The 26552-nt window shown below is 37.7% G+C and overlaps 1 protein-coding gene across 1 annotated transcript in view; it reads left to right on the forward strand.

Moving 5' to 3' along the window:
- Positions 1-15681: 15681 nt before the first annotated feature.
- The window catches only part of RNF11 (ring finger protein 11), a 34115-nt gene continuing 23244 nt past the window's right edge, over positions 15682-26552 (forward strand). The window contains exon 1 of the mRNA XM_033113381.1: positions 15682-16285. Within this exon, the coding sequence (XP_032969272.1) occupies positions 16163-16285 (123 nt within the window). The 5' untranslated portion in view covers positions 15682-16162. The remainder of the gene's footprint in view (positions 16286-26552) is intronic.

The raw sequence follows: 26552 nt of genomic DNA on the forward strand, positions 1-26552 counted from the left end.
ACAACTTCAATGCTTCCCCATAGCCTATAGGATCAAGTCCAAACTCCTTGACACTTTCCACTTTCTGCCTGGATACTCGCCAGCCAGATCCTCAAGTTCAGCACCTTTCTATTTTCCATGTTACCACAAGTGATTGTGTTGCCAAACCTTCCTCTAGCTTCCCTTAACAATTCCTTGACTGTTCCGCAAATCCTCACCAACAATCTTCTTCAGGCTTTGCCAGCTTTCACTAACAGACTCTTCAAGGCCCTGAAAGTTTCCATCCATTGCCCAGTCTCAAAACCAATGTCACATATTGGGGTTTGTTTTATAGAAGTGCCCCATTTCTAGGTATCAGTTTCTGTTGTCGTTATCAGTTGTTGCCTAGCAAACTGTCCCAAACTTAGTAGTTTTTTTAAAAAATCATTATGTATCTCAATTTTGTGGGTCAATATTTGGGGTAAAGTTTGGATGACCAATTCCTTTGCTCCACGTAGAGTGAAATGGGGTCAGTTGATAGTATTCAGCTGGCAGTTGGGCTAGTCTGGAAAATCCAAGATAGCTTCACTCGTGTGACTGAGACATTGGCAAAAACAACTGGAAGGCTGGATTCAGCTAAGACTTTCTCCCTGACTGAAGCCTAGATTCAGGCAGGCCATTCTCCTCTGCATGTAATCTCCAAACTTTCCCATGAGGTTTCTCCAGAAGGGATGTCAAACATCTTACATGACACCCAAGGGCTCTAACAGGCAGTGTTTTAAGAGATAGGAAATGGAAGCTTCCAGTTTTTTAAGTCCTGGAATTGGAAACTAGCAGGGTCATTTCTGCCATATTTTATTAGTTAAAGCAGTCACAGAGTCTGCTCAGATTCAAGGGAAAAGACATCAACAACATTTCTTAATTGAAGGAGCATCAAAAAATGTGTGGCCATATTTAATCTGCCACACAAAGAAAGCTAACAGTAAAGCGAAGAGTTGAACCCAGATCTTCTGTCTCTAGATGCATACATTATAGCTCTCATTCATTCATGATTCACCAAACATTTCTGGAATACCCCTTGTCTGCTAGATACCATGCTAGATGCTGAAACAGGATATAAACATAACAAAGGTATAAACTCTATTCTGGGATAGCCCACAGCCTAATGAGGTTAGTAGATATGTTCACAGATAGTGAATGCTAGGTGCTAATAGAAAGGTATGCCCAATGCTGGGGGAACACAGAAGAGAGAGGAAATACCTACAGTGGGGAAGAGGGAGTATCAGGAGAGCTTCCTAGAGAAGTTACCTTAGAGCTGAGTTTTAAAAGCTCGAGAGAATTTGCTGAGAAGAGAAGACAATGAAGGACTTTCTGCACATGGGCCAAAGGGAGGCGAGGTGAGCCAGCATGCTATGTTTGGAAAATGCTGAGGGGTTCACATGGTTGATGTAGAGAAAATGAAGAGTACAAACTCCTCAGAAATTATTTTAACAGGTTTTTCCTGAGGCAGTCAGAAAGCTATAGGGAGAAAGTGACGGGAGACTTCATTTCAACTTAATGTTTTTCCAATAGATGATTCTAAGAGTCACGAACCCAAAGCTTTTCTTTCTATGCTCCTATTTGCAACCCTCCTCACAATTTCTTCCTTAAATCATGGCAATAGAATTAGAGGAAGATAAGGTCATTTACTGTTCTGTGCTTATATCCAGCATATAAACATGTGTGCAACTCTGGATAATGGACTGTGTGTGATGAATATGAATCATGCCTTTACATGCTCAAGACTACACACTGAGCTTGACCCTAGGACTTGCTGGAGCAGAGATTGATGTGCTGCAACTAAGAGGTCATTTTACTTGGCATCAGACTCTAACATATTAAGTCAGTGGTCCTTTCCACTGCCTGTCCTCTGTGATGCCTTTGTGGAGAATTTTATTTTTTATTTAAAAATTTCCTTCAGAATAAAGCCCTAAAGGAGGACTACAGGAAGTTAGCTCCTGGTTTTTACTGTAAAGACATTGTAATCACCACAATTCATTTTTTAGAGGGCAAAATATTACCAAGAGAGGATTCTGGGAAAATGGCAAAGCAGGAAGCACCAGGATTCTGTCTTACCACCAATACAATTGCACTAACACAATCCTTCTCATACAACTACTGGAACTCGGAAGGCCTGCTTACAGCTTCCAGGGGAAGAATTGGAAGATAAATTGTTTTTAATTTTGATCAATTTCAGCACTTAGCCTGGTAGCACCTTCCATTCCCTACCCCCGTGGCAGAGAGCTGTATACATGTTCCTGAGCAGCTTGCACATAGCTTGTGGGTGCCAGGGAGAGCAAAAATGACTTCATCCTTCAAATATTGGGGATCTGTTCTGCGATCGCTGATTGCTGCTTGTGATCACAGAGGTGCAGACAAAGAGGCTGGCAGTTATTGTTGCACCTCCCAGTTATTGCAATATATACAGCTAAAGTGATTTCTAAAGGATGTAAAGGGCTGGTATCCCCTTTATGCCTCCCCCCTTCATTTTTCTGTTTTCCCCCTGACAGAATTGAAGAGAGAAATAGACTGTTATACAATAATAGTTGGAGACTTCCATACCCCACTCACAATAATGGATAGAACTAGACAAAGACAAATAAGGAAATAAAGGATTTAACCTCATAAACCAACTATATATAACAGACATATACAGAATACTCTATCCAACAACAACATACAGTCTTCTTAAGTGCACATGGGACATTTTTCAGGATAGACCATATGTTAGGCCACAAATTAAGTCTCAATATATTCAAAAAGAAAATATCATACAAAATATCTTCTCCAACCACAACAGGATGAAGTTAGAAATCAGTAATGGAAGGAAAATTGGAACATTCACAAAATTGTAATGTTAAACAATAGACTTTTAAACAATCAATAGATTAAAGAAGAAATCACAAGGGATATTAGGAAATACTTACAGATGAATAACAAAAAGCCTCACAATATACCAAAACTTATGGGACTCAGCAAAAGTAGTGTGAAGGGGAAATTTTATAGCTATAAATACTTACATCAAAAAACAAGAAAGATCTTAAATCAATAGCCTAACTTTACAACTTAAGGAGCTAGAAAAAGAAGAACAAACTAAACCCAAAGCTAGCAGAAAAAAAAGGAAATAATATAGAGCAGAGATAAATTAGAGAATAGAAAAATAGAAAAAAAGTCAATGAAACCAAAAGTTATTTCTTTAAAAATATCAATAAAATTAACAAACCTCTAGGTATATGGACTAAGAAAAAAGGAGGGAAGACTCAAATTACTAAAATAAAAAATAAGTGGGGACATAACTACTGCATCTACAAAAAATGACAAGAATTATAAGAGATTACTATTTAAAATGTATAGCAACAAACTGGATAACCTAGATGAAATGAACAAATTACTAGAAAAAGAAAACCTACCAACACTAAATCACAAAGTAGCAGAAAATCTGAATAAACCTATAACTAGCAAGGAGAATGAATAACAACAAAAATCTTCCCACAAAGAAAGGCGCTGAACCCGATGGCTTCACTGGTGAATTCTACCAAACATTTAAAGAACAAGTACCAATTTTTCTCAAACTTTTGCAAAAAATTCAAGAAGAGGGAATACTTTCTATTGCTTCCTGTGAGGCCAGAATTACCCTGATACCAAACCCCGACTAAAACACTACAAGAAAACTACAAACCAATATTTCTTATAAACATTGATGCAAACATCCTCAACAAAATACTAGCAAACCAAATTCAGCAGCATATTAAAAGAATTATACACCATGAACAAGTACAATTTATTCCTGGAATGTAAGGATGTTAGGACTAATTAATAAATTCAGCAATTTAACAGGATACATAGTTAACACAAAAATCAGTTTCATTTCTATATACTAACAATGAGGAATTTGAAAAGGAAATTACAAAAACAATTCTGTTACAATAACATCAAAAAGAATAAAATACTTAAGGATTAACTTAACCAAGGAGGTAAAAGACTAATACAATGAAAATTATAAAATATTGCTGAAAGAAATTAAGAAAGCATGAATAAATGGAAACACATCTCACGTTCATGGAACAGAAGACTTAATATTATTAAAATGTCAGTACTACCCAAAGCAATCTACAGATTCAATGCAATCCCTATCAAAATCCCAACTACATTTTTTTTCCAAAAATAGAAAAATCCATTCTAAAATTCATATGAAATTTCAAGGGACCCCCAGATAGCCAAAACAATCTTGAAAAAGAAGAACAAAACTGGAGGACTCACTCTTCCTGATTTTAAAGCTTACTACAAAGCTACAGTAATCAAAATAATGTGGTATTGGCATAAAAACAAACATATAGAATTCTGGAACAGAGAGCCCAGAAATAAACCTGCACATATATAGTCAAATGATTTTTGACAAGGGCGCCTAGACCATTCAGTGGGGAAAGACAGTCTTGTTAACAAATGGTGCTGGGTCAAATGGATATACATGTACAAAATAATGAAATTGGACCTCGAGCTAACAGCATATAAAAAAATTAATTCAAAATGGATCAAGGACCTAAATGTATGACCTAAAACAATAAAATCTTTAGAAGAAAATATAGGTCTAAAGCTTCACAACATTGAACGAGGCAGTGATTTCTTAGCTATGATACCAAGGGCATAAATAACAAAAGAAAAAATAAACAAATTGGACTTTATGAAAAAAATGAGCAACAAAAAACTCTATCAACAGAGTAAAAAGGAAAACCACAAAAATGGGAGAAAATACTGGCAAATCATATATCTCATTGGGATTAACAGCCCAAATATAGAGAACTCCTAAAATTCAACAACAACAACAAAAAACAAATGACCCAATTCAAAAATGGGCAAAGGACTTAAATAGGCGTTTCTCCAAAGAAGATATATGAATGGCCAGTAAGCACATGAAAAAATGCTCAGCATCACTGAGCATTAGGGAAATGCAAATCAAAACTAAATGAGTTATCACCTCACATTCATTAGGATCTACTATCAGAAAAACAGAAAACAAGTGTTAGCAAGAATGTGGAGAAACTGGAATCCTTGTGCACAGCAATAACTGGAGGTTTATTGATATAGACAGAGATATAGAGTTTCAGTTTTATAAGATGAAAAAAGTTTTGGGGATGGATGGTGTGATGGCTCCATAACAATGTGAATATATTTAGTACCGTTGAACTGTACACTTAAAAATGGTTAAGATGGTAAATTGTATGTAATGGGTATTTTAACATAATTTTAAAAAGAAAGAAAGAGTTATGGAGCTGGATATTGGTGTTTATTGCACATTTTGTATGTATTTAATATCACTGAACTGTACACTTAAAAATGGTTAAGATGGTAGATTTTACGTGTACTTTATCACAATAAAAAAATTGAAAAAAATGTTACTAAGAATCTATATGTTCTATTTTCAGTTTCCCAGTGTGTCATGACACTTTTGTCTACTTTGCCTCCATTTAAGCTCTCCTTCTACCTGAGTTCTTTGTCTTCAATCCTCTCCCATTGCTCCTACTCAGCCTACAAAACTCAAGTGTCAAGATTTTTTAACCCACCTAGACCAGTGTTTCTCAAACTTTAATGTGCATATAAATCACCTGAAGATCATGGTAAAATGTACATTCTCATTTACTCAGTGTCAAGTGGAACCTGAGACTTTGCATTTCTGACAAGTTCCCAGGTGGTTCAGGTAGTGCTGATCCATGGACCACATTTTGAGTAGGAAATCTTTAGATCAGCCATTCTCAAACTTGTTATCTTAGGACACTATATGCTCTTAAATATCATTCATTGAGAACCTCAATGAGTTTTTGTTTATATAAATTATATCAATTAATATAGATCATGTTAGAAAATACAACTGCAAAATATAAAAATATATTTAAAAATAACAACATTAAGCCCATTACATGTTAATGTAAATAACATATTTCTGTGAAAAATAGCTATATTTCTAATAAAAACCTTCTACATTTTTACAATGTAGAATCTTTTAAATATCTGGCTCCACTTTATCAGAAATAGACAGATTCAGCAGGCAGAAAATATGTAAGGACCTAACTGAACTCAACACCACCATCAATCAACTGGGTGTAATGGATATCTATAGACTACTTTATCCAAAAACAATAGAATATATTTTCTTCTCAAGCTCACATGAAACACATTCACCAAGATAGACCACATTCTGGGCTATAAAATGTGCTTTAACAAATTTGAAGGAGTAGAAATCATACATATATGCTCTCAGACCACAATGGAATTAAACTACAAGTCAATAACAGAAAGATAGCTAGGAAATCCCCAAGTACTTAGAGATTAAATAATGCATTTCTAAAAAACAGATGGGTTAGAGGAGAAATCTCAAGAGAAATTAAATAATATTTTGAACTAAATGAAATGAAAACAGAAGTTATCAGTTTGTGGGATGCAGCACAAGCAGTGTTTAGGGGAAAATTTATAAGAGTGCATATATTAGGGAAAAAAATCTAAAAACAGTCACCTAAATTTCCACTTTAGGAAACTAGAAAAAAAAGAGAAAATTAAATCTAAAGTAAGCGGAAGAAAAATGAAAATTAAAACAGAAATCAGTGAAATTGAAAACAGGAAATCAATAAAGAAAATCAATGAAACCAAAAGCTGGTTCTTTGGAAATAACAATAAAAGTGATAAGACTCTAACTAAGAAAAAAGGTAGAGGACACACATTACTAACATCAGAAATGAAAAAAAGGGATATCACTAGAGATCCCATGGACATTAACAGGATAATAAAGGAATACTATGGTATCCAATATGGTGGAGTAGATAAACACTGTGCCTGCACCCTTCCATGAACACATTAAAATTACAACTAAATTATAGAAAAATCAACCTGGAGAACCACCTGAAGTCATGTCGAGACTGGTAGGAGGAGTGGAGACGCGAAAAGGGCTGGCCCCAAACCTCTGTGTGATAGACAAAAATTGGGAGGGATATCTTAGCCACAGAGGTGAGCCACAGAGAAGCAAGGGACTCCAGCCTCACACCAGGCTCCTCAACCAGGAGTACTAGTTCCAAGAAAAGGAGCCCCCACAGCATCTGCTGTGAAAAACAGTGGGGATTCTGACTGTCCGGGTGGGATGGAAGGCGGCACGAAAGCCAGCTATCTTCTGAAGAGCTCACGCACAGATTCACTCACTCGCAGGTACTCACCCTGAGCTCCGGCGGAGGGATGGTGACTTCGGGGGGCATCAGAGACATACGGGGAGGCAGAATGAGGTGTGTAGCCTCCAGGGGCAGCCTGGAGGACAGTCAGCATTTTCCCTGTGTGGGGTCCTCTTTCCGTCAGCTGCCAGGTGGATGCCATCTTTCCTGTGTTGGGCCTGCCCCCTACGCTTACGGCCAAATCTGAATCCTATTAGCCTAGTGAGCCTCGTAGCTCCACCCTGCTGACTCACTGAGATACCACCACACCCAACTCCCTACAGCAGCAGGTTTTATCTGCAGCTAAACCTTATTGGAGCCAGCAACTGACAGCTGATGGCAGCAGGCCTTGTTGTGCCCCGGCCTTTTGCGGAGCTTCCCTAGGCCTGGTACTGGTGGCAGCTGTCCTCAGTTTACAGCTGTCCTTAGTTCTCACACTCCTCCAGGTACAACACAGGCAGTGACCAACCATGGATCACTTTGTAGCTCTTACCAGGTAGTCCTTGGCCAGTCATAGGCAGTGGCCTGCACTAAAGCCCCTCCCAAGAGGCCCCAGAACAAATATACTTGGAAGTTGGCTTAGGTCCACAGCAAAGCACTGCCTAATTAATCCCACAAGTGGCATACTCAAAGGGCGGTCTCAACAGGTACCAAAGCCTCTTGGAGCAAATCCCACTCCATGTGGTAAGCCCCCCAACACAGTAGCCTATAAACTGTGTACATAACCAAATCCCACAGCCAATCAGCCTGAGGGTCAGTCCCACCCACTGGTGTGCCAATAGCAATCAAGGCTCAAATATAACAAGAAGGCACACACAAGACACACAAGGGACACTTGTGGAGTACCCGGAGTACATAACCAGGGAGACTGAGCCAGGGCCCCACAGGGCACCTACTACATAAGGCCACCGGACAAGAGATGTAGCAGATCTACCTAATACACAGAAACAAAGAGAGGCAGCCAAAATGAGGAAACAAAGAAATATGTCCCAAATGAAAGGACAGAAGAAAACTCTAGAAAAATAACTAAATGAAATGGAGGCAAGCAACCTACCAGAGACAGAGTTCAAAATAATGGTTACAAAGGTACTCAAGGAACTTAGTGAGAACTTCAACAAACAGATAGCAAGCATAAAAAAAGACATAGAAACCGTAAAAATAAAAGTCAAGAATGAAGAATATAATAACTGAAATGAAGAATGCACTAGAAGGAATTACCAGCAGACTAAATGAAGCAGAGGATCGAATCAAGGAAGCAGAGGATCGAGTCTTGATTTGGAAGACAAGGTAGCAGAAAACACTGAATTGCAACAGCAAAAGGAAAAAATAATTTTCAAAAATGAGGATAGTGTAAGAGACCTCTGGGACAAGTATAACAACATTTGCATCAGAAGGAAAGAGAGAAAGCAAGAGATTAAGAAACTATTTGAAGAAATAATGACTGAAAAGTTTCCTAACCTGGTGAAGGAAATAAGCATACAAGATCAGGAAGTGCAGAGAGTCCCAAACAAGATGAACCCAAACAGGTCCACACCAAGACACATTATAATTAAAATGGCAAAGGTTAAAGACAAAGAGAGAATTCTAAAAGCAGGAAGAGAAAGGCAACTAGTAACTTGTGGGGAAGCTCCCCATAAGATTGTCAGCTGATTTCTCAACAGAAACATTGTAAGCCAGCAAAAATTGGCATTAAATATTCAACGTGATGAAAATCAAGGATCTACAACCAAAACTACTCTACCCATTAAGGCTATCATTTAAAATTGAAGAACAGATAAAGAGCTTCCCAGACAAGAAAGAGCTAAAGGAGTTCATCACCACCAAACCAGTATTACAAGAAATGTTAGAGGGACTTCTTTAAGATAAAAGAAATATAAAGATAAAAATATGAATAATAAAATGGCAATAGTTACATATTTATCAATAATTACTTTCAGTGTAAATGGATTAAATGCTTTGATCAAAAACATAGGGTGGCTGAATGGATAAAAAAACAAAACCCTTACATATGTTGCCTGTAAGAGACTCACTTCAGATTGAAAGACACAGAGACTGAAAGTAAAGGGATGGATAAAGGTATTTCATGAAAATGGAAATAGAAAAAAACAAAAATGAGAAAAAGCTAGGGTAGCAATACTTACACCAGACAAAATAGATTTTAAAACACAGGCTATATAACAAGAGACAAAGAAGGACCCAGTAATCCCACTTCTGGGTATTTATCTGAAGAAACCCAAAATGCTACTTCAAGGGGATGTGTGCATCCATATATGTATTGCAGCATTATTTACAATGGCCAAGATGTGGAGGCAGCCTGGGTGTCTGTTGATGGAAGAATGGACAAAGAGGAAGTGGTACATATATACAGCGGAATATTGCTCGGCCGTGGAAGGGAACGGATTCTTGCCATCTGTGTGGCATGGATGGACCTGGTGGGTATTGTGCTGAGTGAAGTATTTCAGACATAGAAAGGCAGATGAAATGTGATTTCATTTATATGTGGAAGCTAAAAAACAAAATAAACAAACAAAATAGAAACAGACTCATAGATACATACAACATTTTGATGGTTACCAGATGGCAGGGGGGTTGAGAGGGTGGGTGAAAAAAACAGGAAGGGATTAAGAAGTACAAATTGCTTGTTACAAAGTACTCATGAGGATATAGGGTATATAAGAAGGAATATAATCAATAATATTGTAATAACTATGTATGATGTCAGATGGATACTAGATTTATTAGGGTGATAGGTGGGAAGAGGATTGGGGGACAAGGTCAAGGTGAAAAAAAGTGAAGGGATTAAGAAGCACAAATTGGTAGTTCCAAAACAGTCATGGGGATGTAAAGTAAAGCATAGGAATATAGTTAATAATATGGTAATAACTATGTATAGTGCTGGGTGAGTACTAGACTAGGCAGGCGGATCACTTTTTAAATTATACAAATGTCTAACCATTATGCTGTACACCTGAAATAAATACAAAATAATATCGAATGTAAACTGTAATTGAAAAACTTAAAAAGCAGGGGAAAAGATGAAGGGTAATAAGAGGTTCAAATTTCCAGGTATACAACAAATAAGTCACGGGGATGTAACATATAGCATGGGGAATGTAGTCAATAATATTGTGATAGCACAGTATGGTGTCAACTGATTGCTGGACTATGGTGATCACTTCTTTAGGTATATATATGTTGAACAGTTATGGTGTACACCTGAAACTGATATAATATTGTATGTTAACTATACTTTTTAATAAAAGTATTTTTAAAAGACTTACTATAAAGCTACAGAAATCAAGACAGTGTGGTATTGATGAAAGAATAGACAAATAGGTCAGCAGGACAGACTAGATAGCCCAAGTAGTCCCACACAAATATAGTCAACTGATTTTTAACAACGGAGCAAAGGCAATACAATGGAGAAAAGACAGTCTTTTCAACAGAATATTAGGACAACGGGATACTCACATGCAAAAAATGAGTCTAGACACAGATTTTACACCCTTCACAAAGAAATTAACTCAAAATGGATCACATCTAAATGTAAAATGCAAATATATATAACTCCTAGAAGATAACATAGGGGAAAATCTAGATGACCTTGTGTTTAGGAATGATTTTTTAGATACAATCCATGGTATGGCCCATGAAAGAAAGAATTGATAAGCTGGACTTCATTAAAATTAAAAATTTTTGCTATGTAAAGGATTCAAGAGAATGAAAAGACAAGTCACAGACTGGGCGGAAACATTTGCAAAAGACACATCTAATAAAGGACTGTTCTCTAAAAAATATAAAGAGCTCTTAAAACTCAACAGTAAGAAAATAAACAACCCTCTTTTAAAAATTGGCCAAATACTCTAACAGACACCCTATCAATTAAAATATGTAGATGGAAAATAAGTACATGCAAGGCAAATTTTAGGGAAATAGAAAATAAACAACAATGAAATACCACTACACACCTATTCGAATGGCCAAAACCCAGAACACTGACAAGATCAAATACTGCTGAGGATAGGGAGTAAAAGGAATTCTCGTTCCTCGCAAGTGGAATGCAAAATGGTACAACGACTTTGGAAGACAGTTATGGTAGTTTCTTACAAAACTAAAGATACTCTTATCATAAAATCCAACAATTGTGCTCCTTGATATTTATCCAAATTAGCTGAAAACATGTTCACACAAAAACCTGCAAACAGACTGTGGCAATGTAAAATGGTACAGCTGCTATAGAAAACAGTATGGCAGTTTCTCAAAAAATTAAACGTAGAATTACCATATAATACAGCAATTCCACTTCTGGGTATAAAACCAGGTAATTGAAATCAGGGTCTTGAAGAGGTATTTGTACACCCATATTCTTAATGCATTATATATAGCTAAAACATGGAAGCAACCCAAGTGTCCATCAGTGGATGAATGGATAAGCAAATTGTGGTATATACATACAATGGAATATTATTCAACCTTAAAAAGGAAGAAAATTTTGCAATATGTTGCCACTTGGATGAACCTTGAAGACATTATACTAAGTGAAATAAGCCCGTCATCAAAGGACAAAACTGTATGATTACACCTATATCTGTCATAGAGACAGAAAGTGGAATGGTGGTTGCCAAGTGCTGGAGGGAGGGGAGAATGGGAAGTTATTGTTTAATGAATAGTTTTGGTTTTACAAGATGAAAAGAGTTCTACAGATGGATGGTAGTGATGGTTGCACAATATTATGAGTGTATTTAATACCACTGAATTGTACACTTAAAAATGGCTAACATAGTAAATTTTATGTTAAGCATATTTTTTATCTCAATGAAAAAAATGGAAAGAAAACCTGTACTCTGATTTATAGCAGTTTTGTTCATAATTGCCAAATTTTGAAAACAATTAGGATGTCCTTCAGTAGGTGAATGCATAAATAAATTGTGGGACCTCCAGAGAGAGGAATATTATTGTGCTAAAAAAAAAAAAATGAGCTGCCACCCATGAAAAGACATGGAGAAACCTTAATTGCATATTATAAGTGAAAGAAGACAATATGAAAGCCTACATGCTGTATGATTCCAACTATACGACATTCTGGAAACGGTAAAATTATGAACACAGTAAAGAAATCAGAGTTTGCCAGGGGTTAGTGGTTAGGGAAAGAGGAATAGGCGAAGCACAGGAGATTTTTAGGGCAGTGAAACTATGTTGTTTGATGCTACAATGGTGGCTACATGTCACTATACATTTGTCCAAACCCATAGAATGTACAACCCCAAGAGTGACCCTAACATAAGCAAAGATTTTGTGTGACAGTGATGTGTCATTGCAGGTTCATCAGTTGTAACAAATGTACCATTCTAGTGCAGAATGTTGATAATGGGGAGGCTATGTATGTGTGGGGGCAGGCTGCATATAGTAAATCTCTGTGCCTTTTGCTTAATATTGATGTGAACATAAAACTGATCTGAAAAATAAGGTCTATGTAAAAAAAAAAATCTGTCTCTCATATCTGCTTCTGCATTAGATCTCCTTCTGTCAGAGAAAACCAGAGCCAGACAAAAGTTAAAGTGGTGCAAATTTTATTCAAGAACTACTATTGCAATAGGGAAAAAGAAACCTCAGTATAGATAGAACTGGACTCCATTAATACAAAAAGGGCAAATGGGGATTTCTGGGCAAGGAGCAGGGTGGGAGCAGGGTGGATGGAAAATTACTAAGAGGAAACATCAGGAATAAGGGGAATTCTGGTTAAACCTACTTGATAGGATTTTTGCTGAAGGCAAGCCAAGGTGGTCAGATACCGAGGGTCGGGGATTCTGGCTAAACTGACTCAGCTAGATTCTTGCTAAAACTGGAATAAGTGGGCCAAGCACAGAGCCCAAGGTTAGGGCCCTGAGGGCTTAGAGAAGCCTGGCAGAGTTAGGTCAGAAGAGCCTTTGTCACTGTAAAAGTCCCGGTTACTATTTTCTATTTTAAATTATGTTTTGTGATTAGGTCACACTCTGGTCTACAGGGCACTTCCCAAAGGCTCCTTTCTAAAGCTGGGTTAGGAAGAAAGATCATTGAATAGCTACTTCCTTACAAAGGCATTCAAGATAAGTCTTCCCCCATTCCCTTGTTTTTACACACTGAGGGAGGAAGACCAGGATGAAAAAACATGTAGTCCTTTCCCACAACCTAATAAAAACAACGGGTATATGATTCAAATCCTGGCTTTACCTCTGAATAGCCATGTGAAGCCATGTTTCTATTCCTACAAAACAAGAATATCAATATATACCTTTTAAGGCTGTTATGTATCTAGCTCAGGTTAATAAATGGCAGTTATGATTATATATTAAATTGCATTAAAATATTCATATATGCTATGTAGATATATACAGTATAATACAATAATAAATCCCATTTATTTTATATTGTTACATATAGCCCAACTAAGTGAAATCAAGGACAGCTACATGAAGAAAGAGGTATTTAAGGAGCATCTTAAAGATGGCTGAATTTCAACAAAAGAGAACAGTGAGGCAAAAGGTCAGAGGTGGAAAAGCATACTGAAAATTGAGAACATGGCAAGTAGTGTGATGCGGCTGGATTATAAGGATGCCTAGTTGGAATTGGAGATAAGGATGGGACCAAATGGTGCAAGGCTAATGCGAAATTTCTGAACCATGAGTCTATGAATGCTCTCTGATCACAGTTTTCATGGCAGTAGTGTGGAGAATAGATAGATGATTCAGAGGCAAAATCTTCATTAAGCTGTTGCAACAGTTTATAACAGACAAGGAAAATGACAATGGGGGAGAAGAGGCATGTGCCTGAAGTTTTCCTCCTAAAGGATCTAATAATTTCACTTTTCCAAGCTAGTGAATTAAGCAATCATTTTGGAGTGTGTTTAAAAGATTGTGATACAAACGTGGTGTTAAGTTACATACCTATTTAGATGGGAGCCATTAATGGGAAGGAAGGCAAGTCTTGGAGAAGAGGCCATGCAGCAAAAAGGTTATATTTACTATGAGATACGAATGCATTTAAACAAGACAGTAATTTTGTAGAATAGGGACTCCAAGAATCCTTTCAGATCCTCACCTAACTGTCTAATCACTCTCCTCTGGGCCCTCTAAAAACCTTTGGTGGGGGAGTCAGAGGACTCAGCTGTTTACTTGTCTTCCTAGCTGGACTCTGAGCTCCATCAGGAAAAAGCCAGGTTTGGTAAGTCAGTGCCTAGCATAGGGTCTGGAGCCTAAATAAATACATATTTAAAAATAAGTAAAAGCAGTAAATGGTGGACAAAAGAAAGAGAGTCAAGACCCACTTCTTGTCTTCTTGTCGAATATTAGGAGCATCATCTTTCTTGTTGCCTTCCTTTGCATACATTGCCTTTTGAGTTGCCCCTTCATTCACCCAAGAGCCTACTACTCTGCCTTAGGCCGTGTGCCAGACTCTGCACAGAGAAGGGACAGATGATTCAGCTTGATCAGACTGTGACAGAGAAAAGATCAGGGACTGAGAACACAAAGGAAATGACTAACCCAGACTGGACAGGGTTGGTTAGGAGAGTCTTCCTAGGGGAAATGAAGTTGAGTCCAGGAAGGACAAGTGGAAATCACGGTTAGCCTGAGGGAGGTAGAAGGTTAGGAATGGAGAAGTCAGTTTCTATCAGAGAAACAATATGGGTAAAGGCCTCAGCCAGAGGGAAGTCTTCTAGATAACCGAAAGTACTTTGTTTACACAGCCTAGAGTTTGGAATATGTGAGGGGACAATGCTGCTGATGAGATAGGCAGGTAGACAGATTTGTAAACCATTTAAGAATTAATACTTAATCATAACACTAAGTCATAATACTTAGTTTCCCATAACAGTATGGGAAAGCCACTGAAGGTTTTAAACAGCAGAATGACATAATCCGATTTACATTTTAAAAAGGTAATTCAACTGTGCAGGTAATGGATTGGATGGGGCAACCGTTAATGCAGAGAACAGCTGAGAGCATTGCAGTAGGGTGGGCGAGAAATGATGGTGGCTTGGACTATGGTGCTGAGAATGGAAAGAAATAGAACAATCTGAGATATACAGCTGGAAAAAGACTCTAGCTGTGATGCAGGAGAACAAGGGAGTGATTGGATAGATAGAGAAGGTTCATGAATGAGCTCGAACTTTATCTTGAAGGAATAAAGGGGAAACCACCTAACCTTTTAACCATAGGAGTGATACAGATAGGGTTTATAAATAGATTATTTGGCCGAATGTGGTGAGAAGACTGTCAGAACAGGGCACAGGTAAAGAGCTGAGACAAGAAGGGAGGGAGAAGTGGATGTGGGGAGGACGTTGAGACGACAGAGAGGTTTCAGAGTCAGGTATAGAACCAACAGTCTGACAAGCAGAAACTCACACAGCCTTAGAAAGGCTGCGGAGGTGGGGTGGAGGGCGGGCGCAGCCAGAACCGCCCACGCCTCCCGGCGCCAGGGGCGTGACTAGAGCACGCACGGCGGCATGACGCAGGGCCGCAGCTGGCCTCGTTCTGGCCGCCGCTGCCGCCGCTTTGAGGCGGAGTAGGATGAGGCCCGCGGCCGCGGCTCCGGCGTCGGCAGGGGCAGCAGCAGCTGAGGCAGCAGCTGAAGCAGCCACGACGGCCGCGCCCCCACCTCCTGACCTGGATTAGGCCCAGCAGCTCCGTGGCCGCCGCCGCCCCGCGGGGGGGCGGGGTGGGGGAAGTGTCTCGTCTCCCCGCCCGCCCCCCCCATCGCCACCTCGCAGAGGCTATCGCCGCGACCCCAGCGGAGCCCGCGGCCAGCCTTGAGCCCCCAACCCCGGGGGTTGGCATGAGCGGCCCTTCGGCGGCTCCGGGGGGCGGGGAAGCCGCTGCCGCCTGAGCCCCGGCCTGCTGCCGGACCCCACCTCGCTGACCGAGGCTGACCGCGGAGCCTAAGAACGACCCCGCCACTGCTTTCTTCCTCCCCCAGATCACACACCCCAGCCCCAGAAGATGGGGAACTGCCTCAAATCCCCCACTTCGGATGACATCTCCCTGCTTCACGAGTCTCAGTCCGACCGGGCTAGTTTTGGCGAGGGGACAGAGCCGGATCAGGAGCCGCCGCCGCCATATCAGGTAGGGGAGGGTGTGTGTTGGGGAGGTGGGGGTGCGAGGAGTAGAGGCAGCTCCCGCAGAGATTGAGGGGTCTTCGAGGCTGTCACTGCTCCTGGCCTCGGGAAGGCCTGGCCTGGGGGGCGTTGACCCCCTTAGAGCAGGGTCTAAGGGTGATTGCTCCCCACTCCCAGAGTAGGGGGGATCCTTCACATCCCCTCAGTCTTGGTGTGGTGATGGTACTCTGTCCTTGAGTATGTGATCATATCCCCTTGACCAGAGGCTCGTGGTTTGCTTGTGGAGTTGAGAGTGACATTTCCCTGCCTTTATGTCTGAATCGCGGAGTCTGACCTGTGAGGTTTGGAGATGATTTGCTCATCCACCGCCAGCTGGATTATGGGTTGTGGATGGGTGGTTGCCCCCCGTTTATATTTTCCCGTGTGATTATCCTCTCTTTCCCTCCCCTTTCTATTCGTGTTCATTGGATCTAGTAGGTGTTCATTTCTTCTACTTGGGAGAAGATCTTCAAGTGGTGGTTTTAGTCCCAGCAACATCAATACTGGTAGTTACTTGTTTATTTGTGTATGTATTAATTTGTAAACCCCTCCTTCTTTTGCTCCAGCCCATGACACACCTTTTAAACGCAGACTTAATAAAACTTGATTACCTTGAACTTTGGAAACCTTTAAACCTGACTTGTGAAATAACCTTCTGTTACTTGTGGTTCTCCTTTTGTATCAAAGACTCTTTCCTAAATAGTTTCATTGCTTTCTGTACAGCAATCAGCAGCCCCAGATGTGTTTACACAATTAATAAAAGCTAAGACCTATTCAGAAAACTCAGGATAGATATGTGGATGTTATAATTTATAATATATACAAACCTTTCCTCTACTTCTTCAGTTTTAAATGATGTTGATTAAAAAGTTTTTTCCAGAAGGCCTTAGATGGTTAAGTGGCTTAATATTTTTTCCTGAGGGGGTTTAGTTTTCTAACTGGGCAAGTCTCCTTTGTTGTTTCATGGTGACATCATTATTTAGTGTTATTCTTTTCTCATTCGTGTGTAGACCAGTGTCTCATCACACCAGAAAAACCTGATCACATATGCTGGTTTTCTAAATAAAACCCTTCAAGGGCCTTTCATATATGCTAGTAAAGTCCAGTCTTATTGTGGCGTAAGGAAGCCTCCATGACTTACTTATCTCACGTCTCTGTGTTCCACACCTACCACATACACCAGCCTGTTCACACCTCTCTGCCTTTGCTCCAATTGTTCTCTCTGCTTGGAGCCCTTCCCCCAAGGTCGGCCAGGTGAACATCTAATCCTCTTTGAGGACTCAGCTCTCCTGTCACCTCATCTGGAGTCGCTGCCTTCCCCTCCCTCCTGTCCTGAATCCATCCATTACTCCTTTGTGTCCCCCTGAACTCTCTACACTCCCATAAACAGCACTTATAAACTTGAGTCTTAGTTAATATCCTTGTGTATTTAGATGTATGTCTCATCCTTGAGGCATTTCCCTCCTACCACAGTGTAAACTGCATGCAGGTAGGGACCCTGTGTCTCCTGTTTGCTCCGAATCCCCAGCATCTGGCTCATAGTAGATAGTAACTGTGGGATTAATGAAGACTGTAAACCCTCGAGAGCAGGGACTATGTCCCCAAAGCTTTGTGCAGTTTCTCGCACAGAAAAGCACTTAAATGTTGAATGAATTAATGAATTGGAATTCAGTATTATGTTTTGTAAGTTAACACACCCATTTCTTCCAAAGAATTGTCACAGGGTAAGTCTCTTGAAAAATCCAAGCTAAATCTGGATGTCTTTCTGAATCTTTGAAGCAAATAAATTGTTTGTATTTTACTCTTTGTTTCCCTCAAAAATACTATAAGACTATGTACTTATTTCAGTTTCATGAGCAAATTTTTTTAGAGGTGTGAATTTTTATTTCAAAATTTCCTTCCATGTTCCCTACCCCCATTCCAGGCAAATTGGATATCTTTGACTTATTGCCCTCTTTCTCTTATCCTTATGCTAACATAGTGTTAAGAATTGTATTTGTCTTTTCCAGGACTAAATAATAATGAGTTTTGGTATCATGAAGGAACATTTTTTGAAACATGTTATTTGTGACAGTGGGAGTTTTTTGTGGTTGCCCTTTCCTGAAGTGAATGACCCAGATGCCGATATGCAAATTTGGTATCAATTGAAAGAAAATAATTTCTTTTAAAAAATGGGAGCATGAAAAAAAAAAAGAAATTTACTGGGCACTCTGTTAGCTCAGTTGGTTAGAACGCAGTGCTCTTAACACCAAGGTTGCCAGTTCGATCCCCACATGGGCCACTGTGAGCTGTGCCCTTCCACAACTAGGTTGAAACAACTACTTCAATTGGAGCTGATGGGTCCTGGAAAAACACACTTAAAATAAAAATTAAAAAGTAAAAAAAGAAAAAAGAAACTTTTGTAGAAAAAATTTTGTTCCTCCGAAGAAAATAAGATTTTTAGGAATAGTTAATTTAGATGACCTGAGAAACACCAATCCAACGTAAATGATTTATATTTTCAGTGGACAAAAATAACATTTTTCTTTAAATAGTATATAATTAGCAGAGCTACAGGAATACTGGCTTAATTCTTTAAAGAATAGTCTCAGCTGCAGCAGGATTAAAAATTTTTTCCGTTAAGGGACTAGCTGATTGCAAAGGAACACACTGGTATTTTTCTGTAATGAGTAGTTAAAAGATATTTTTTGTGTTTGTGTTGCACAATGTAAATATATATGCCAAGAGCTCTATATAGTAAACTTTTTAATAAGTTTCAGATATTTCCTAATAGCAGGATCTGACAGGTTTTATTTATTTATTTATGCTTAAAAGTAAGCCCTGTACCATTAAGGTCAAAGTTCATAGGAAGTGCGTATTTCCTGGGTTTCTTTAGTAGCCTGCTAGCGGCTCCCTGGCTCCCTTGTGTTCCCAGTAGTGTTCTTAACTCAGAAACCTGAGTGATTCTGATGAAATAGATCATGACACCTTGCTCAACCTTCTGTAGATCCCCATTTCATTCAAAGTAAAAGCCAAATTCCTTACAATGTCCCATAAACCCTATATAATTTATACATTTTGCCCCCACACATACCTCTCTTGATACCTCTCCTCCCACTCCCTCCACCCCATGGCTTCCCTTTAGCCTCTCTGGCCTCTTTGTTCCTAGGATACTCCAGGACTTTTTCCCTGGTTTCTGTGCCTGGAGGACTCTTACCCCAGGTATCACCATGGCAGACTCCCTCATCTCCTTCAAGTCTTTACTCAAACGACACCTTTGTAAACCCTCTCTAACCACCCTATTGCAACCTGCCCCAACATCCTGGAATTTTTCCTTTATTCTATTTTTTCCATAGCTTTCATCACTTTTTAATCCCACTATCTTATTGTGCTTATAGTTCATCTATCTCTTCCCACTAAGTGGGAAGAGAAATCCCTGAGGAAAAGGGATTTTTTTTTTAATTGTTGTTCTACAAGTACCTAGCACGGCACACATTATGTATTCAATTATGTGTTGAATGAATGGGTTTCTTTTTATATTAATGTATTTATTTGGGGGCAGGTGCAGTTGAATGTGTTATAAGAACTAGGTAGGGGTGGCTGGTTAGCTCAGTTGGTTAGAGCGTCGTGCTAATAACACCAAAGTTGCCGGTTCCATCCCCGCATAGGCCACTGTGAGCTGCTCCCTCCTTAAAAAAAACAACAGATTGTATATATTCCTAGTGCCTTTATTCCTTAATTACGGATAAATTTTAAGGAATCAGCCCTGAAAATTAAATCCCAGTAATATTAAATATGGGAATTGGTTTAAAATAATTATTAATAAAATAACTTAGGTTTCTTTCACCTCATATGTGATGTATTCTGTAACAAGTTGTTTATTTTATGAGAAAGTACTTGAATCCTTATCCTTAAAGAAACTGAAGGGAAGAGGTTAAAGCTTTTCTTCAATTAGAAGTTTAAAAACAAAGAAATTTGGCACTCCTCTACTCTCTCCTTCCTGAATGTCTAATATAAAAAGAATACAAAGGAAATCTGCCCATCAAGGGCAGTCTTAGAAATGTTGAGAGGGTGGGTAAGTCGTGAAAGGTTGGAGAATGAAGGTCCATAAGAAAGGACTAGGTAGGTAGCCCAACGCAGAAAGGTATATGCAACAGGTTGAGGTATCAGTCAGTATCTAAGGCCCTCTGTTTTATGCTAATTCAAGAGTAGCACTCTGTTAAAAGAGCTTAATATTCATTAAACAACAACAAAAGCCACTTAACAGTTCTATCTGAATAAATATTGGTATCTCTCAGTTTTGCAATAGTTATATAGGTTAAGTTATTGTTAATACAGCAGTGAATGCAAATGTAGTTCTGGTTTTGGAGTCAGATGAATCTGAGTTTAAATTCTGTTTGTTACTTAACCTGTAAAGTATGAAGAGAGATTATCAGATTATGTGGTGTTTTGAGGATCTTCTCTCACAAATAACAAAACATAACATTCTGGATATTTCAAATTGTGAGTGAAGAAAGCTTTCTTCAAGATATTTTTTAAACAGGCTTGGTCTCTCCTATAGAACTCATTAAAAGTAACCCCTCTCCTTTAAAAATCTACAATATAAAATATTTATTTTTAAGCATTCCAAGCTGCAATAATACCTTTATTTTAATATGAAGTTAAATGCAAGTAATTGACTTTTTTAATGTATTAGCATTTTGTTTTACCATTTTGGTGGAAATTACTTCAAAATGTATTTCACATATCTTGGTCTTACTAAATTATTTAACTTAAAAAAAATTCCCTTTGTGTGAAATTTGATCCTTCCCCTGAAGTTCTACTTTTTCATTGAGGTGCATATCAACTCCACCCTCTTTAATAAAGCCTTCCCTGACCATTTTTCCCCCCTCATTCCTGATTTTGTTTGTAATGTTTATCTGGAAATCATATATTACTTTATTAATTAGCTCAGGTGCTTTAACAATTATTATTATTCCATATTACAGTTTCCTTAAAAATTAGAATGATGTTAAAGATTTTAAAAAATTTTTGATGGAGTAGAATGGCACCTTACACGTTGTAGATACTTAGTGACTTAGAACTGTGTCATCTCTTACATTGTTACCTCCATAATTGAGGTCCTCATTACCTCTCACAATAACCTAATTGACATCTCTCCCCATTCATTTCATTCCTTGTTAGATAAATTCTATCCAGATCAGATCCCTGGCCTCTTAACCCTTAATGATTTTTTATGACTCATCACTGAATATCTCTGTATTAGCATTGAAAATCATGATCTGGCTCCTTATATACTCTTTCAGCTTTTTGTAGTTTTGTGTATAACCTATACTCTAGTCAGACTGAACAGTTTGCTGTAATCTATATATATGCCTTGTGCTTTCAAGCCTCTTCCTTTGCTCATTCTATTCCCATTACCCAGAATGCTCTTCCCCAATTTCCAATGTAAATTCTAGCTTTCAAGGTCCAGCTCAATCCTTTTCTGATCTCCAACATGAATAATTTCTTTTATTTAAAGTTTTATTACACTTATTGGGGTGACATTGGTTAGTAAAATTATATAGGTTTCAAGTGTACATTCTGTAATACATCATCTATATATTGCATTGTGTGTTCTCCACCCAGAGTCAGTTGTCCTTCCATCACCATATATTTGATCCCGATTACCCTCATCTACCACCCCTTCTCCCCCCTTACACTCTGGTAACCACTAAACTGTTATCTGTGTCTATGAGTTTTTGTTTCTATGAGTTGTTTGTTTGTCTTGTTCCTTTGTTGCTTTCAGTTTTATATCCCACATATGGGTGAAGTAATATGGTTCTTGACTTTTTCTGTCTGATGTATTTCGCTTAGCATGATAATCTCAAGATCCATCTATGTTGCAAATGGCAGTATTTCATCCTTACTTATGGCCGATTAATATTCCATTGTATATATGTACCACATCTTCTTTATCCAATCATCTATTGAAGGTCACTTTGGTTGTGTCTTGGCCACCTTGAATAATGCTCCAATGAACATAGGGGTACATATATCTTTATGGATAAATGTTTTCAGATTTTTGGAGTAGAGACCCAGAAGAGGGATTGCTGGGTTGTATAGTAATTCTGTTCTTAATTCTTTGAGGAACCTCTGTACTATTTTCCATAGTGGCTGTACCAATTTATATTCCCACCAGCAGTGTATGAGTGTTCTTTTTCTCCAAAACCTCTCCAACACTTGTTATTACTTGTCTTGTTGATGATAGCCATTCTAACAGGTGTGAGGTGGTATCTCATTGTGGTTTTGATTTGCATTTCCTAATAGGTAGTGAAGTTGAGCGCATGAATAACTTCTTAATCTGAACTCCTTTACCATTCTTCGTTTACCATTCTTCGACACTTTCTTTACCCTTTCTGTTTGATTTTATTTATAGCAATGTCACATCTCTACTAGACTCCCAAGTCTGATGATTCATCTTTGGATTGCTAGAACTAGCAGGTACTCAAATATTTGAGTAAATGTGAAAATTAATTATTGTGGGTTTTTTTTGTAAGCGTGTGGAGTTTTATGGTTGTTTGCTTCTATATAAATTGTTCCCAGAATTCTGTGCTTCAGCGTTTGGCCTTTGTACTTTCAAGGGTTCTGCTATTTTTCTCTCCAACATTGACTATTTTTATCTGACTGTATTCAGTTTTGTCCTATCACTTGTAATTTATAAAGTGCATGAGCTTTGGGAATGTTAATCTCTCTACATTGTTTTCATTTGCGTTTGGTTTGTGTTCTGTGTAATTCAGCTTGCCTTGGTCTTTTTTCAAATAAATAAAGGTTATTTGTTGGCTTATTTACTTGTAACCTTTGTTGCAGGGGTTTTGTTTGTTTATACCTGATCTACTTTGTATGTCCTTTAATTAAGGCTGATTCTTTGCATTAAGAATGTATGCACCTTTAAGAGTAGGACAGTCTGTGTGTCACTTTAATTCTGGAGCTAATTATAGGGTAACTTGAGAAGATGGGGTAATGAGTTACTCGGTACCTAAGATCTGAGAACTTGACTTTCTGAAAATATTTTTCTTAGTTAATACTTTCTAGAAACCTCCACATATTGTAAAATTCAGATCTTTTAAAATCTTAATATAAAACTTGAGGTAGAATGAGATTCTTTTTTTAAAGGTCTTAATTTTATTTGGTTTCTTCTAAATAGAAAAATTGTCACAGAATGCCTACTATAGATTCTCCCTGACCTTATTCAACTAGTACCCCTTCTTTCTGCCGTTACTGTGTCTCAGCCAAGTTAAAATCTGGAAATGAGAGTGAAAAGAGGATGATTGTAAATACAATTGGAATTAAATGTTATATTTCTTTGTCATCTTGTTTCAAGCCATTTTTGAATATAATTATCTTCTATGTATTACCTTCCTTCAATCAAAGAGTTAGGGACGGTGTATTTCTATCCTGTATTCAAATAGGTTATTAAAAAAATAGACTTTAACACATTTCCAGAAGTTGATTCCTTACCAGTAACTTTTAATAATGAATTTAACAAACACTTATAATATTGCTAACATGCTCAGAATTCAGGATTTTTACAATTTTGATATAAAGGAAATTATGAGTGAGGTGGTAAGGGTACTAAAGACTCAGAGAGAGTGGAAATGTGAGTGAAAGATATGAGGAAACGCTGGCTTGTAGACAGCCAAAGTGTATGGTTTTAATGGCAGAAGAGATTGCTACATGCAATTGAGAAGTAAAGTGATAAGGGAGAACTAAATATATTTTCTGCTCTTGGGGAACCTGACCTTTTGATTTTGACATTCAATTTGGCTTTATGGTATGTTGCTTTTGAAGTCTTAGAAGAGTTCCTTTCTTTTAACTGATTAAGAATACTTTGAGTTCAATTTAATGGGAATGCACATATACCTATCTTTTAATTAAATAGCCAACCTGGAGTGTGCTCCCAGGGGCCAGTTGAGTAATTATCTTGTTACTTAATCCAGAGAGCATACAGTAAGGTAACTAAGGGATCCGAAAGTGTAGGAATGAAGAAAGCAATCTTCCAGACATACTTGTTTCTAAATTTATTAAAAATTTCTGAAGTTTTTATGTGGCTTTAAGAAGAGTGAGACTTTTATAAATGACCCAACTACTTAAAATTACATACAATTTTGTATAACAATTCTTATATTTGTGTAAAAAGGAAGCAGTTTGCCATAAACTGAGTAGCAGGGCATTAAGGATAAAAACCAGGACACTTGATACCTGTTTTCTTCTATCAGTCAGTAAGTATGTGTTAGGCACTAAGGGGAAAGGAGAAATGAGTCCTTTACCTTTAAGGAGCTATCATTTTAGTTAAGGGGACAAGATTGATGTATATACATGAAACATTAGTTCAGTGTGAAATAGCCTATAATCAAGTATTACATTGTTTGATGTAGACTTTGAAGTTGGGGGATCAATTTGTGATAAGGCAGTGAATCACAGATTTACTTTGTAGCTTCAGAAGACTTCAAATGAAGTCCTGTGAACATCAGTGTAAATAATGAATAAAAGCGAAAGAGCTGCCCTTATCAAACTATAAGTGGGGGAGCTGGGAACCAAAAGAATAATGAGTAGGTGGTGAGTATGAATTTAGAGAGAATTGTATAACCTTATACAGTTAAAGTATAATATATATGTGTGTAAACCTTCTAACAGTATCTTAACTTTATATAGCCCAATAAACATTTACATATTATTAATATAACCACTATCAAGATAGAGCCTATTTCCAACCCCCGAAAGACTCCCTCATATATATCCTATCCAACACCAATGCGCCTCCCCTGAAGGTAATCGCTATTTTGACCTCTTATAATCATATATATGTTTTGCCTAGTTTGGGAAGTTAAATAGAATAATTTGTTCAGCATTGTTTGTGAAATTCATTTGTGTTCTTATATGTATATGACAGTAATTCATGTTACTTTTCATTGCTGTACCATATTCAATTGTATAAATACACATTTTTTTAATCCATTCTACTATTGATATACTGTATTTTGCTGTGTATAATGTGTACTTTTTTGCCCAAATTTGTGAGGGGAAAATAAGGATGCGCATTATACATGGGTGGTACTAATTCCTAGCTATATAAATGTTTTTAATTCTTTTATTTGTGCTTATGAGTTAAAAGTAACTCTAGAAATCAATAATGATATCTGTATGCAAAATAATACCCTGGAATATGGTAATCAGTTTTGCTGAACTTACTACAAACTTGCAGCAACCAAGAGTTCTTGGCCTTCTATGATGCGTAAATATTGTAAATTTGTTACCATACATAAAATTGCTTGTACCATAATATGTTAAAAAATAAATGCTAGAATTTATTTATAATACAAAAAACAAGTACCTAAATGTAAAGAAATAAAAATTTGAATTAAAAACGAAAGATTTTTTCCCCTGGAAGTTTGAGCCTAAAACGTGGGTGTGCATTATACACGGGAGTGCATTATACATGGCATATTCGAGTTGTGTTAGTTTTTGGTTGTATAAATCTGCTGTGAACATTCTTTTTATTTACATAATATACATAAGCACCTGTTATTTTGAGTATATACCCAGGAGTGCAATTGCTAGGTGATGGAGGAGGTATATATTTAGTTTTTCCCACATTTAATTACAGAAATTTTTGAAAATAAAGAGAAGTTGACAGAATTGTTGACACCCATATTCCCACCACTTAGATTCTGCAGTTAACATTTTGCTATATTTGCTTTAACACATATCCATCCCTCTGTCAGTCCATCCTGTTTTTTGATGAATTTCAAAATAAGTTTTGCCAAATAGTTTTCCAAAGTGGGTATACCAGTTTATACTCCTATCAGCAATGTATGAGAATTCTGTTTGCGCTACAGCCTTCCCAGCACCTAGTATTGTTAGTCTTTTTTGAAACATTCTGATAAGTGTGTAGAAGTATTTCATTGTGGTTTTAATTTGCATTTCGCCAATGAGAAATGCATACCAATATGCATAGTAATGTGTATTAATGTGTATTAATATGTGTTGTTTTTGTTTGTTTTTGTTTTGTGGCTGGCCTCTTTCACTTAGCATAATATTTTCAAGATTCATCTATGTTGTAGCATATATCAGGACTTCATTCCTTTTTATTATTAAATATTCCATTGTATGGATCTACCTATTTTGTTTAGCCATTCATCAGTTGATGAACATTTGAGTTATCTTTTTTGGCTCTTATGAATGCTACTATGAACATTTGTGTACAAGCTTTTATA

Source organism: Rhinolophus ferrumequinum, chromosome 9 (genome assembly GCF_004115265.2).
Source record: "Rhinolophus ferrumequinum isolate MPI-CBG mRhiFer1 chromosome 9, mRhiFer1_v1.p, whole genome shotgun sequence".
NCBI lineage: Eukaryota > Metazoa > Chordata > Mammalia > Chiroptera > Rhinolophidae > Rhinolophus > Rhinolophus ferrumequinum.